The sequence below is a fragment of the Amblyraja radiata genome, chromosome 17, assembly GCF_010909765.2.
Source record: "Amblyraja radiata isolate CabotCenter1 chromosome 17, sAmbRad1.1.pri, whole genome shotgun sequence".
Lineage (NCBI taxonomy): Eukaryota > Metazoa > Chordata > Chondrichthyes > Rajiformes > Rajidae > Amblyraja > Amblyraja radiata.
In genome coordinates, this window is record NC_045972.1 from 31,847,810 (window position 1) to 31,862,735 (window position 14,926).

The 14,926-nt window shown below is 43.0% G+C and overlaps 1 protein-coding gene across 5 annotated transcripts in view; it reads right to left on the reverse strand.

Moving 5' to 3' along the window:
* The window catches only part of LOC116982681 (RNA-binding Raly-like protein), a 730,325-nt gene that overhangs the window by 401,070 nt on the left and 314,329 nt on the right, over positions 1 to 14,926 (reverse strand). For 3 of the 5 annotated variants that reach the window (XM_033036033.1, XM_033036031.1, XM_033036032.1), the window contains exon 3: positions 14,093 to 14,365. The exons of the other annotated variants lie outside the window; for them this stretch is intronic. In XM_033036033.1, the coding sequence (XP_032891924.1) occupies positions 14,093 to 14,348 (256 nt within the window). In that variant the 5' untranslated portion in view covers positions 14,349 to 14,365. The remainder of the gene's footprint in view (positions 1 to 14,092; positions 14,366 to 14,926) is intronic. 5 annotated transcript variants of the gene reach the window in all.

Below are 14,926 nucleotides of genomic sequence, written 5' to 3' on the forward strand. Positions count from 1 at the left end.
TCCTGCCATTCCCGGCATATCCATGTGTCTAACTAAAATGTTACTAAACGCCACTATCATATCTGCAACCCTGGCAGTGCCTTTGACTTACTCACCACTCTCTGTGGAAAAACCTGCTCAGCACATTTGCTTCAAACATTCCCCCTCTAACCTTAAAGCTATGCCCTATAATATTTGACATTTCCACATTGGGAGAATTTTGACTGTCTATCCCATCCTGGGCTCTCATAATTTTATAAATTTCTATCTGGTCTTCCCTCAGCCTCCAACGCTCCAGAGGAAAGAATCCAAGTTTGTTGAATTTCTTCCCTATAGCTAATAACATTTAATCTAATGTGTCAGGAAGAACTGCAGATGCTGGTTTAAATCGAAGGTAGACACAAAATGCTGCAGTAACTCAGCAGGACAGGCAGCATCTCTGGAGAGAAGGAACGGGTGATGTTGGGGTTGAGACCCTTCCTATGGTGGAGAGCATATTGACTGGTTGCACCGCAGCCTACTTCCGTAACTCGAATGCCCAAGAATGAAGAAGGCTGCCAAATGTGGAGGCCATTGATATTGACCTAACCACCTTCAAAGAAAACTATCGGAAACGTTGCCTCAAGAAAGTAGCTAATCTCCTCAAAGACCCACAACACATTGGCCACGCACTCTTGTCGCTGCTAACATGGGTGGAAAAGGTACAGGAGGCTAAAAACTGTTGCCATCATGTTCAGGAACAGCTCCTTACCATCAACTATCAAGTTCTTGAACCGCCCTGCACATGTCTACCCCGATCCTTCCTCAGCACCAAACTCTCTCTCGATGCGTGCAGCCTCATCTGCTGAGTGTTCCCGACATTTTCTATTTTTTATTTCTTGATTTGAGTTTACCAGAAAAAGAAGAAACACATGAGATTATGCAGAATGGGATGTTGAGAGAGCGACTGGAAGGGAAAAGATCCCAATGAATACAAAGGATGCTTCCAAACCACCTAACGGATATAGTGAACTGAAGAAAGAAGCATAAAGACGGAACATTCTAGCCAAGAAGGAACTGAACCAGAATCAGTATTGGGCAGACCATTGATTATCATGATAAACAACCTACATCGATGTGGTTTTACTCAATCCATCTTGCATTGACCTTTTACATCCTCATTATCCTAAATGGCAGTCCCAGCTTGATTCGAGAACAATATAATCAACTGACATGAGGTTAAAAGGACCAACTTGCAAAGTGCTGTTTGGAAATGCTAATATTCTATTTTAATATGCCTTCACAATGTTAGCAGTGAGAAGAGTATGTGGGTCTTCGTATGGTGTCTTGGTGATATTAGTTTCCTTCTCAAGCACTTTGAGGTGCTTAAATGCCAATGTGCCAAAATGAATCTTTAACAGGGAAGTGAGCATTGAAGTGTCGAGGTATTTCCACAAAATGTTGAAATATAGTTTCACATCGTCTCCTTCATAATTAACTTGCAACACTGTTTGGCAAAATGGCCATTGCTGGTTAGGCTACAGGATTTTGAACTTTAAGGGCCTTATTATGATAGGTTAATATGGCACACCTGGACAGTCATATAGTATGGCATAGAAACGACCATTCAGCCCAACCTGTCCATGCTGACCATTAATGCTACTGATTTTGAGGAGGGCCCCGTGGCACTGTTGGAACTGCTGCCTCACAGTGTCAGACGCGGGTTCGATCCTGACCTCGGGTTCTGTCTGTGTGGTGTTTGCATGTTCTCCCTGTGAGAGCCTGGGTTTCCTCCGGGTGCTCCGGTTTCCTCCCACGTCCCAAAGATGTGCAGGTTTATAGGTTAATTTGCCTCGGAATATCGCCCGTATTGTGTAGGGAGTGGATGAGAAAGTGGAATAACATAGACGTTATGTGAACAGGTGATCAATGGTCAGCATGGCCAGTTTCCATGCTGTAGCCCAAAACCAAACTCAATTCCCATTTGCTCTTATTAGGCCCATATCACTCTACTCCCTTCCTATCCAAATGCCTGTGCAATGCCTTTTAAACATTGTAAATGTATCTGCTTCCACCATTTCCTCTGGCAGCTCATTACATATACCTACCACCCTCTACATGAGAAAAGTAACCCTCCTCTTTGAAATTACTCCCATTTCATCTTAAACCTGCGCTCTCTAGTTTTAGACTCGCCCACCAGAGATAATAGACTCTATCTATCTATCCCGCCTGTGACGCTCATAATTTAATAACCGTCTAAAAGGTCACCCCCTCAGCCTCCCACCTGCTGACGTGTGGCTGCAACCATTCTTGGGTGGAACGGCATCCACTGTAAATCATCCATGAACTGATGATGATTTTTATTTGACGGACACATGTGGGATGATGTTACTTTCTGGACAATGCACCAGGAGGCATTGGTCAACATAGTGTGAGGGACTGCCTGTCATTGATCAGTCCCAGGGCATTTCTGAATTGATAGTGTTGCCACGTCTGCGCCCACGTTCTGATCCCCGGCCACCACTCTGCACCCCCCCACCCCCCCCCCCCACACTCCATCTCCCCCCATTCCCCCTCTGCGCCTCCCCCCCTCCCCCTACCCCTGCCCCCTCCCAATCCTATATTGAATTGTGTTCAGACCATCTGAATGGAGGATCACAATCACCCGGCATTTCTCCTCCTTGAATCACCCAGATTCATCGAATTGCTCTTTGTACATTGTGACCCTGACGTTTGATGCAGCAATCAGTTCCAAAAGGCTCACTGCATGTTGTGTAATTGGAATTTAGCACCATTATAAAGACACCATAGTAATTCTCAGCCAAAGTGGCACATATCTTCCAGTTCCAATCACCTCTTCCTCCCCGGATGACAAAGGAAATTCGACATATCCTCAATTTCTACATAGGCACCATGGAATGCATTTTAACCGGATGCATCACAGCTTGGTCTGACACTAGCTCTGCCCAATACCTGAAGAAATTGCAGAGATGTGTGGACGTAAACCAGTCCATCATGCAAAATATCACTAGTCAATCTCTCATCCATCAACTCTACACTTCATGCTGCCTCGGGAAAGCTGCCAAGAAAATCAAGGACGATCACACCCTGGTCATTCTGTCTTCTCCCCATCCTGTTGGGCAGAAGATATATAAAAGCTTGAAAGCACATTCCAGCAGATTCAAGGGTAGCCTTTTCCCCGCGTTGTCAGCGTTTTCAACAGACCTCTCATCCGTGAAGGATATATTATCTTTTATAGCTTGCACTTATTTTCTGCATTTTATTTGTAGCTCTAACAGAACATTCTTCACTCTGTTTCCTTTCTTTTTGCACTACCCTGTAATTCTCATAAATGGTTTTGAGTTTCCCGGGGAGCCGTGCGCGCGGCGGGAGTGTCCCGGGATGCCGCGCGGGCCCGATCCACCTGCTGAACAACCACGCCGCCGATGACCAGAACGATGACTGGAATGCACCCCGGCAGGCCCGACTCGCCCCACAGGTGTCCCAGAGGACTGCGGAGAAGCCGGGCAGTGAGGCCTGGCTGGGCCGAAGAGCCTCAGAGGAGGCAACGATGGAAGCCTCAGCGGAGGCGGTGGGTGTCTTGGTGTAAGTCTCAACGGGAACAGGAGCCCCGGCGGTGGTGGGGCCTCGGTGGTAACGGGAGCCTCGACGGCTGCGGGAATCTCGGCGGTGGCGGGGCCTTGCAATCGACCCACGATCAATGGTCGATGAGCGTGAGGGGGGGAGAAGACAATGGGACCCGGCGTGGGGGGACCGCCGTGAGGGACGGAGGGAGAACAAACGGGGGACCCGGTGTGGGGGAGAACTCTAGCTTTAGAATCCTCTGGCCAGGGGATATGTCTGTGTTTGTTCATTTGTTTGTTCATTTGTGAAGGCATTGTGCACACGGCAGCCAGACACAAGTCCCTTGTATTTTTCTTTTTGTTTTCACTTTTTAATTTCAAGTTTTTCGTGTATCTTGTGTGTTGTGACTGTTGGCAGACTAATTTCCCTCTGGGGATGAATAAGGTTTTATCGTATCGTAATCATATATGAATGATTTACGCTGGATAACATGTAACACAAAGGTTTCCACTGTATCTCATTACATGAGACAACAATAAACCAATACCAATACATAGAATGACACAGTTTGTAGTGTATCTTTTCAAACGTGTTCCATTCATCGAGGGTTAACATTTTCCTGTTTAAGTACATATCCAATTCTATCATGAAAGTTACCAATTAATCTGGTTCCCCCCCACACACTCCATTTACAGAAATGTATTCAAGAATACATAACTCACAATGTACATGAACGAAAATCCCTATCTCACACCCTTGACTTTACAACTCTCTAATTACTCTCCTCATGTTGAAATCTCCCCAATCTCTTCTGTATAAAACAAAAGCTACAAATAAAATTATCTTCTCCTCCAAGGGAAATATTAATGTCTCCATTATCTTGACGTTTGTGATCGAAGGCATATAATCCCCATCAGCTCTCCCTTTTATTTCAATCATCTAATATTCTGTGATGCATCATCATTAAGGAACGCATGATAAAAGGCAGTCATTTGGAACATATAAAAGTTCTCCCACAAAAAAATTGGAAAAAGTAGCGATGGTGATAGTTGCCTTTTGACTTTGCATAAAATTAATGACTTGATCCTCACGATTAAGTATTAAATTAATCCCCACTTCTTCCTACATGCAACCCCTCCCACCAAAAGTGCTTAGAACGTGAAACAGAAACTGCAAATACTGGAAACCTGAAAGAGAAATAGCAAAGGCTGAAGATACTAAATATTTCAGGTTGTGTAAAACGAGAGGCAGAGTCAACTTTTCATGGCAATGCCTCTTCATCAGGACATGGGAAAGTGAACAAGCAAGTGTTTTACATTGCAGAGAGGGGCAGAGAACAAATAAGCAGTCTGCTTACACATTGGCTTTTTAACTTCAATTAGATTTAACGGCCTTGACAAGACACTGATTCATTTTAAAATCAGAATATTATGTCAATATTATTCAGCGTCAAATTCTTTTTTAATAACATACCTCTTAAATGTTGTGGGAGTACCTGCCTCAACCACCCACTCAGGCAGTGTGTTTCAGATTCAACCACCTGCTGGGTAAAATGATCCTTTCTCAGATCTCCTCCAAACCTCTTTCCCTTTGCCCTGAACTTGTATCATCTAGTTTTATAGCATTGCTTTGGGGAATGTTTCCTCCTCTTTCTTCTGATCATAATATTGGACACATCGGTCAAGTCTTCCTCCGTCTCCTCTAATCCAATCTCTTAGGGACAGATACAGTACTGAAACTGGCCCTTCAGCCCAACTCGTCCAAAGCCGACCAAGATGGTCCCTCTAATCTTGAATTTGGCCTATATCCCACTAAACCTCTACTATCCATGTATCTATCCAAGTATCTTTTAAATGTTGTTATTGCACCTGCATCAACTACCTCCTCCGGCAATTCATTTTACCACCCACCCTCTGAGTGTAAAAGTTGCCCTTCAGGTTCATATACAGTCTTTCCCCTCGCACCTTAAATCAATGTCCTCTGGGTCTTGAGTCCCCTTCCTATCTCATGAATCTATTCTCCCTTTGCAGCTTACTGACATCCTTCCTATAGCAGTGTGACCAAATCTGAACACAATACTCCAAATGCGGTCTCTCCAATGTCTTATACAACTGTAATAGAAAGTCCCAACTTCTAAACTCAATACCCTGACTGATGAGGGCCAACGTACCAAAAGTCTTCTTTGTCACTCTATCTCTGATGCCACTTTCAGGGAACTGTGTACCTGTACTCCTAATTCCCTCTGCTCTGCAACATTCCTCGTGGTCCCTGCGAAGATCCTGCCCTCGTTTGACTTCCCAAAATGTAACAACTCATATGTATTTGCATTAAACATAATTAGCCCAGCTTGCCGTAATGATCAAAATTCTGCTATAATATTTGATAACCATCTTCACAATTTATGATATAACCATCTTCACTGCTATGCTGTCACCTACCTTAGTGTCATCTGCAAAGTACACATTTTGTATTGTACATTCTCATTTAAATTATTGCTATAAACCACAAACCGCAATGAGTCGAGCACTGATCCCTGAGGCACGCCATTAGTCATAGGGACCAACATGCTCTGCTTCTTTACATGAACCCAATTCTCTATCCAGTCATGTAGCTCTCCCTGGATCCCATGTGATCTAACATTCCAGGGCAGAATCTTATGAATGGCCTTGGTGAAGTCCATATAGACAATATCTACAGCTTTTCTTACTTGGCTTTTTTTGTAACTTCTTTAAAAAATGCAATCAAATTTGTGAGACATAATCCCCCATGTACACTATGTTGTACATGTTGACTATCCATAATCAGCCTCTGCCTATCCAAATATATAAACATCTTATCCCTGAGGTTCCCTAAAAATCCTCCACAGTAACTCACCTACCACCGATGTTAGCCTTACTGGTCTACAGTTCCCAGGCTTTTCCTTGCAGCCCTTCTTAAATCATGGTACAACATTAGCCACGCTCCTGTCATCCAGTATCTCACCTGTGTCTAGCGATGATTCATCTATCACTGTCAGAGCTCCAGCAATTTCCTCTCTAGCTTCCCGCAGTGTCCTCAGATATATCTGATCAGTCCTGGGAGATTTATCTACCTTCATGCACCTTAGCACGTCCAACATCTCTTCGATCATAATATGGACTGTCCTCAAGACATCTCCATTTCCTGTCCCAAGTTCCTGAGTCTTCATGTCTTTCTCCACAGTAAAAATAAAGAGGAAATACTCTTTGAAGACCTTGGTCATCTGCTGGTCACAGAAATGACCACTTTGGTTTCTGAGGGGGCCCATACTCTTCTAGTTACACTCTATACTTTAATGTACTAATTTTATATATTTGGTTTCTCCTTAATGTTATCTGCCCAACCTATAGCGTACCCTCCTGATTTCCTTCTTAAGTATGCTTCACAATCCTCTAATCTCCTCCAAGGTCCAAGGATAGACTTGACCCTAGCTACCTATACTTGGCCCTAGCTACCTATACTTGGCCCATGCCTCTGTCTTTGTCCTGACCAGAGCCTCCGTTTCTCCTGTCATCCAGACTTCCTTACCTTGTGCATATGGTAACGTGCTAATTGACCATATTCAGAAGGAAGCAATGCAGTATCAAAATCATAGCAGCTCTCAGTAGAACATTTCATCAGTCCCAGTCCTTCTGATATATTTTTCCCTAAAGCTCTTGCATGCTCTACCAAAGGCCTTTGATAGCTTTGCTACTGATCTTCACAAAGAGGTAAATTGCTGTGGCCAATTAACCCACCAGCACATTTTTGGGATGTAGGAGGAAAGCAGAAACACACGTGGTCACAGGGAGTACATGCAAACTCCACACAGATAGCACTGGAGGTCAGGGTTTAACCCGTGATTCCTGATCTGTGAGGCAGCACGTTGACCACTGCACCACCATAAAAAATGAGATCATAACTTATTTTAGTCTGTGTTCATTTGATTATTGTGGGGTACCATTTGATATGTAATGCCTCTAAGCTCTGCTGACAATACTTCAGATTTGATTTTGTCAAGGTATGTCTGATCAGCTATTTCATTCGCAATTCTACTTTATGAATTTTGATATAGGCAACTTGGGTTGGGAATCTGACTTCAGAACATATTATATTTTGAGACTACAGACATTTTGTAATCTGCAGTTCATCTTTGATTTCTTCAAATGGGGTCAGATCCCATAATACATAGATGCTGACATGCACATCACAATTGACTTTCTATTTTACATCCATCCTGGGGAATTGTTTAAAGGTGCAGAATTGAAACAGATCATGTATCTCATCGACTGCACCAATTGGCGGTCACAGTGGCGCAGCGGTACAGTTGCTGCCTTACAGCGAATGCAGCGCCGGAGACCCAGGTTCGATCCCAACTACGGGTACTGTCTGTACGGAGTTTGAACGTTCTCCCCGTGACCTGCGTGAGTTTTCTCCGAGATCTTCGGTTTCCTCCCGCACTCCAAAGACGTACAGGTTTGTAGGTTAATTGGCTTGGTAAATGTGGGTGTAGGATAGTGTTAATGTGCGGGGATCGCTGGTCGCGCGGACCCGGTGGGCCGAAGGGCCTGTTTCCGCTCTGTATCACCAAACAAAACTAAACTAAATTACCTACACGGGAGATACTCTCCCATGCCCTCAAAAAATCCTTTTAATCTTTCTCTTAAAAGAACAATCCAAGAGCTTCTGAATGATGCTGTATGCTCTTGTACAACAACCGTAGTCAGAAACACCTTCATTTCAACAACCTAGTATGTAAAGGTACTGCTTTGTAAACACACTTGAATTGTTTTCTTTGATAAACTAACATTGTGTCGAGCTGTTGCCATGTCTGCCACGGGTAGATCATTAACAACTCATCAGAACCAAAGACCTCTCGTGTATCCCACCCTCTTTGTCCTCCCCTTCAGGATAGGAAATTACTCAATTGCCAAGTCATAACTGTATTTGATTCCTGGAACATCTGAGTCAGACAGACCACACTCAGTAAAACTGTATCATGCACATTCCACTAAGAAAAATTAAACAATATCAAGCACGTTACACTAAACAAACTAAACTACATGAAACAGTGTAAATTTATTACAACACCATACCCTATTTCAGAACTTCATGAATGTTGCCTTCAGGATTTATGAATTCTATTCCCCTTTCATTTTCCAAATAAATATGCCCACAAACCTTCTTCCATGAATGGAACGGCCCACTACTCCAATATAAATCCTATGTACATTCACCCATTCCTCGCCCATTTACACCTCCTTCCTGTCCCTCTCGACTCCTCCTTCGTCCATTCTCATTCCCTTCATTCCTTATCCTAATTCTCTCTGACAGTAGAGAATCCCAAAGATCCACAACCATCTTAGCGAAGACATTTCTGTGTACTTCAGTTGCAAGTTACTAGGCTCATATTTTTGTTTCAAAAATACAGATTTGGACTTTAAAACAATTTCCCCATCGAATCACAAGCACAACATGAGAAAACATTCTGTCTATCTCTACGATATTCTAAAGGTAGCGCCCCAAAGACATACAGTGCCCTCCATAATGTTTGGGACAAAGACCCATCATTTATTTGTTTCCCTCTGTACGCCACGATTTGAGATTTGTAAAAATCTCATGTGGTTAAAGTGCACATTGTCAGATATTAATAAATCTGACAAAGTGCACTTTAACCACGTAATTTTTTCTATTACAAATCTCAAATTGTGGAGTATAGAGGGAACTAACTAAATGATGCGTCTTTGTCCCAAACATTATGGAGGGCACTGTATCTACTTTCGAACTCTCAGGATGGTGTAAACAAACTCTTTAAATATAGGTTTAAATTTATTATTGTCAAATGCACCAAGATACAGTAAAAAGCTTTGTTTTGCATGCAATCCTAGCAGATCAGACATTATCATACATAGATGCAATCAGTTCAACCTCAATTAGAAAAAGCAACGATGAGGATAAAGTGTGCAGAATATCGTTCTCAGCACTGTAGTGCATCAATTTCTTTGACAAAGTCCAATATCCTGAATGGGGTCAAGGTGAAGCATAACAGTACCCTAGTTTATAGAAGGAATTCCAGTCAGAAGCCTTATAGTGGAGGTTAAGAAGCTGTTCCTTGGTCTAGGGCGAATGCCTGGTTTCAAGCCTCTGTACCTTCTGCTGGACAAGAGCAGGGAGAAGAAGGAATGACTGAGATGGGACATGTGTTTGATTATGTTAACCGCTCTCCTGAGGCAATGTGAAGTCTAGATGGAGTCTACCAGTGCAATTTTTTGCGGCCTTGGGCAGAGCTATTTCCAACCCAAGCTGTGATGCAACTTGACAGTATGCTTTCTATGGTATTTTGAAGGTCGAGCTAGATAGATTGAAGACGAGCAAGGGGCAAAGGTTAACAAGGTGGGGTGGAAGTAGGGAGCTGACGTTACAATTAGATCGGCTATGTAGAATGTAGGCTCAGTGGATCAAGCGGCCTCCTCCTGTGCCTAATTTGATGGTTTGCATCAATGTATGTACTGTACTTGGGAACCAAATTGTTGGTACAGACCGTAAAGTGCTCTGCATCCTGATGAAACTGGAAAAGCATAGAGTTTGTAATCTCTTTCCCACCTGAAAAATATTGTACCATATGCACATGAGCATTCACTTCAGTAAACAAGCAGCACCAACTGAGAGGCTGTGATTCAACTTCTTAAAACCACTGAGTACGTGCAAGCCAATATTTTAGTTTGAACAGACTGCACTCCAGACGTGTTTAACCAAGGCTGCATCTGGCAATTGCAATGAGGATGAATCACATTAACAAAAGTTGGAATGCAAAGTCAATTATTTTGTGAGTGCAAAATAACTTTCAATACAAATGTGGAATAATGGTTAGATCAAAACTATGAGAGATGCTGGAAATGATCAGTGACGATTAGTGAGTGTCATATACTTCTGTTGTGGCACCATATGTTGCTACTTATGATGATGTTGACGAGTCCATCGCCTATTGCCATAAGGTGCTATGGCGCCTGCTTGGTGGAATAGGACAGGACAACCCGTAAAGAAGCAAACGGTCTGTGTTTACTTGACATGAACCAGTGATTACAGAGCTTACCAACTGGCTGCCCAGAGCAAACTGACCCTCATTTGTTTGGGATATGCTAACATGTTTGCTGCAGTATCTTCACTCCAACCATCTGGGCAGTTGTGTGCACCTGAGGATTGGGAATAACTAAGCAGTCAGAGTTACTGACAGTAGCAGTTGACATTGATCATTTCCAGGTCCGGGTGGACACAAAAAGCTGGAGTAACTCAGCGGGAAGGACAGGCAGCATCTCTGTAGAGAAGGAATGGGTGCCGTTTCGGGTCGAGACCGTTTTTCAGACTGAGAGTCAGAGGGAAAGGAAACTGGAGATATGGAAGGGTACAGACACATCAAAGCAGACGGTGATCAAGGAAATGTAGAATGGTCCATTGTTGGCTGAGGGGAAGGTGAGCAAGTGGCGTACAAACAGTAAAATTAATCAAGAGGACAGTGAAACTAGTCGGAGAACTAGGGTGGGGGGAAGGACGGAGAGAGAGGGAAAGCAAAGCTTACTTGAAAAGTTAGAGAAATCAATATTCATACCCCTGGGATGTAAGCTGCTGTTATATGAGAATTTTGCCCGAACAGTCGGTGACCCATAGCGCTGTGGCCGGTAGCGCTTTGTTTAAATTCCCACGCGCTAAGCTGACAACGCTCTGTGTATTACCTTTGCCCAAGTCTGTATTGCTGTGTGTATTGCTTTATGCGCCAGTCAGTAAACTGATAGCACTTTGTTTGTAAAGGGGGAGGGGGGTCCTTGCTCGGATACTTTCAAGAGTTAGATAGAGCTCTTAGGGATAGTGGAGTTAAGGGATATGGAAAGAAGGCAGGAACGGGGTACTGATTGTGGATGATCACATTGAATAACGGTGCTGGCTCAAAGGGCCGAATGGCCCACTCCTGCACCTATTGTTTATTGTCTATTCTTTTTGTTCTCTCTCTTGCCAATAAATCTGATGAGTTCATGTATGAGAGGGGTTCACCGACGGGCTGAGTCGCAATCAGTGCCACGGACGGAGGCTGAGAGAGAGAGAGAGAGAGAGAGAGAGGTGTGCTGCTGTAAAACGAACCCCACGCATACTGAGACAAGTATTGGTTTTGCCCTCTCTTGCCAATAAAACTGATTTGCAACGAAACAGACGAGTGAGCCTTTTTCTGTTCCACTAGTCAGATCCTTGAAGCTGTTCCCTTGCAACAGCTGTCCAAGCAAAATATGAAGTTTCAGATTGAACAAATGTACGGATTAGAGTCATGTCGCAAAGTGTATCATCAAAGTGTACTGCCTTTCAAAATGGTTTGTTCTTTTAAAATTGGTGAAAGGATTAATCATTTCACCATGTTATCAGATGCATTTTGGCTGAATAGGATTTCAGTGTGAGAGTTGATGTTTGGAAAGGGAATAAGAATAAGAATAAGAAGCGGCTCAGTATTGGGCAAGGGAATGTGTGTAATTCGATACCTCCACTAGCACTGTGATTTTGCCATACTTTTACGAATGCCCAACAATACTGATTACATTGACAGAAGAGAAATCCCTCTACAAATCATCTCTATTGGACCAAGTAGATGAAAAGTGGTTATAAACAAATAACTTAATTGACTAATTCACCAAGCGAAAGCTTTTCCTTAAGGTGTGGGAAACATGGTTTTGCTTCGGAGTAATATTCAGCTTCCACCATGGTGTTTTTTCCATAGGTGGAGGGCAACCATTGCCTCTTCCTGCAGTACTTTCTGGTTCGTTCAGAGTGGCACTAACACAAGGTTACACAATGCTCCATGTTACACAAGGATGGCACCAACAAAATCATCCAGTGGACGAAGTGCAGACAATGGGAAAAGCTTTGTCTAGCTGCTGGACATATGCAGCAAATTCAAATAGATAATAAACCCAATAATAAAGTTAGGAAATGCTGGAAACACTCAGCAGGTCAGGCAGAATCAGCGGGAAGGAAATCAGTTAATATTTTTGGCTGAAGAAAATGTTCTATCTATAACAGCTCTGATGAATAGCCTTTGACATGAAACATTAACGGTTTCCTTTTCCACAGATGCTGTTTGACCCGCTGAATGCTTCCAGCATTTTCTGATTTTATTTCCAATTTCCAGCATTGGGACGTTCTATGATTTTTATTTTTAGATGAACTCATCTTCGATATGAGTCTGAAAAATGGTATGCATTCTATTCATTATTCAATAACACAGTTACAAGCTCTTCCCCAGTGAATTATTTGGCAACACCTTAACTCACTCCTTCTTCCCGGCAATACTCAGTCTTACCAATGTACCATTTAGCATTACAAACAACAATAACATGACATCGCCACTCCTTCACTCTCTGTGATGTCTGATCCATTGGGTCTTGATCCTTTATCTTCTTCCATAGATTGATAACATACACAGTGCAATGCCCGATCATATACAAACCTGGTAAGCTGTATGCTCTCAGATAAGCTCGCCAACTAAATAGCAATCCTGTACACTCAATGATAATGTATGTACATGCAATGCAGCTATAATACATCACCTCATCATGCCATGAGCAACACACAGAGATATTTATTCCATCCACCCTCAAGTCAAGTATAATCTCACTGGAATAGCAGACTACTCCAGCAATCCTGCACACTCAATGACAATGCATGTATAGTCAATCACCGCATCATGCCACGATTAACACTGAGAGATATTTATTCAATCCACCCTTATGTCAATTACAAAGAGCTTCTCCTCAGTGAGTGACTGCTTGGTGCTACACATTTGCCAATCTTCCTACACTACTACAGAGATCCATTATTTACTTCTTGTAGGGATCAACAATGACTCCCTGGATGTGTATTTTACCCTAGCTAACCAGGGTCAAAAATACTACCAGCATTGTCTCTTCAAGCCCTGTAGTAGTCTACTGCTTCTGATGTGCAACACTCATGGCCAATGTGGTTTTCCTGAGTCCTAATTAACAATGTTCTCACAACGTGGGCTATTGGCTGGTCACCAGCAGAGGAAAGAAATAAGAGGGACTTGTAACATCAGCTGGTGATCTGGCCATCAAGTAGGTGGCTTGCTGAAGCAATTTCACATACATGCTGCAAACAAGGAATGATTTCAATATTGTGGTTCTAGGCAATATCTTTGAACTCCACAGTTCACAAAGATTTGTTTCTGTCATCACCTCATTACCAGAATACAGGGATAGCAACTAATGTTGAAGCCACAGCGCACTCATTTCAGCAGCATGCGTTTATACTTTAAACTCAGCTTTGATCACACTTAACAAATGGAAGGGGAAAGTGAGCATGTTCAAATAGGATAATAGCCAAACAGCATGAGATGATTGAGAAGCAAGACTCCAACGCTAACCCAATTGCAAATCACATTCAATCACCATTAATTCCACTCAACAGATTGTAACCCAATGCACAACTGGAAACTTTCAGGTGATTACGTTTCCTGTAATCCCCTCCTTCCACGAAGCTTTGTGTTGCTACTTACCCAACGGCTGCCCGGCCACTATCCTGTTGTGCTCCCCCGCCACTGCTGTTCTGGCATTCCGTTCAAACACGTACTGCACAAACGCGTATCCTTTGTGCACTGAGCACCCCACTATCTTGCCGTACTTCCCAAAGATGGCCTCCACATCTGCCTTCTTCACAATGGCTGTATTTAGGTTACCAATGAAGACTCTGGAGTTGATGGACTTGTGGTCATTTTTATTGGTCACATTACTGGTCATTGACTTACTTGTCATTTTCCTTTAGAAGGAACCTGCAAAAGTATAAACGAATGTTTACCATGTAAGTAGAGAGTGAAGTGTGCAGCCTGTAGCAAAGTTATATTATATATATTTTTCTGTGATTATGGACACGCGCTCATTAAGCCGAGGAATGGAGTGATGGGATGTACTTGTTCATTTGCTCACAGTGGCATTGACCAGAGCAGGACTGTTCAGCTGAGCAATATTGATTTCCTTCCCCAACCTGAACTCAAAGTGTTCTGAGGAAGGGAATGACAAATGGAGATTGTCGCAAATCCCAATTAGGATGAGCGATAGCGAAATGATCAATTCCGTTCAGCCTGCATTGGAGGAACTGTTGGAGCGCGGGTGTAGTCCATTAGCTCTCCATAGGATTAGGGACTTGGTGCAGGTCAATTCACTTATCCATGTAAATTACCAACGACACAGGTGACAACAAAACATCTTTCTGTAAAAAGCAATTGTTGCCTTCTTGAGCTAAAAAAAATTACTCAGCTAATTTGTACAAAGTGCACTCCAAATAGCTGAGATTTGGTCAACTGAAATTGAGAGTTGCTGGTTATTGTTAAAAC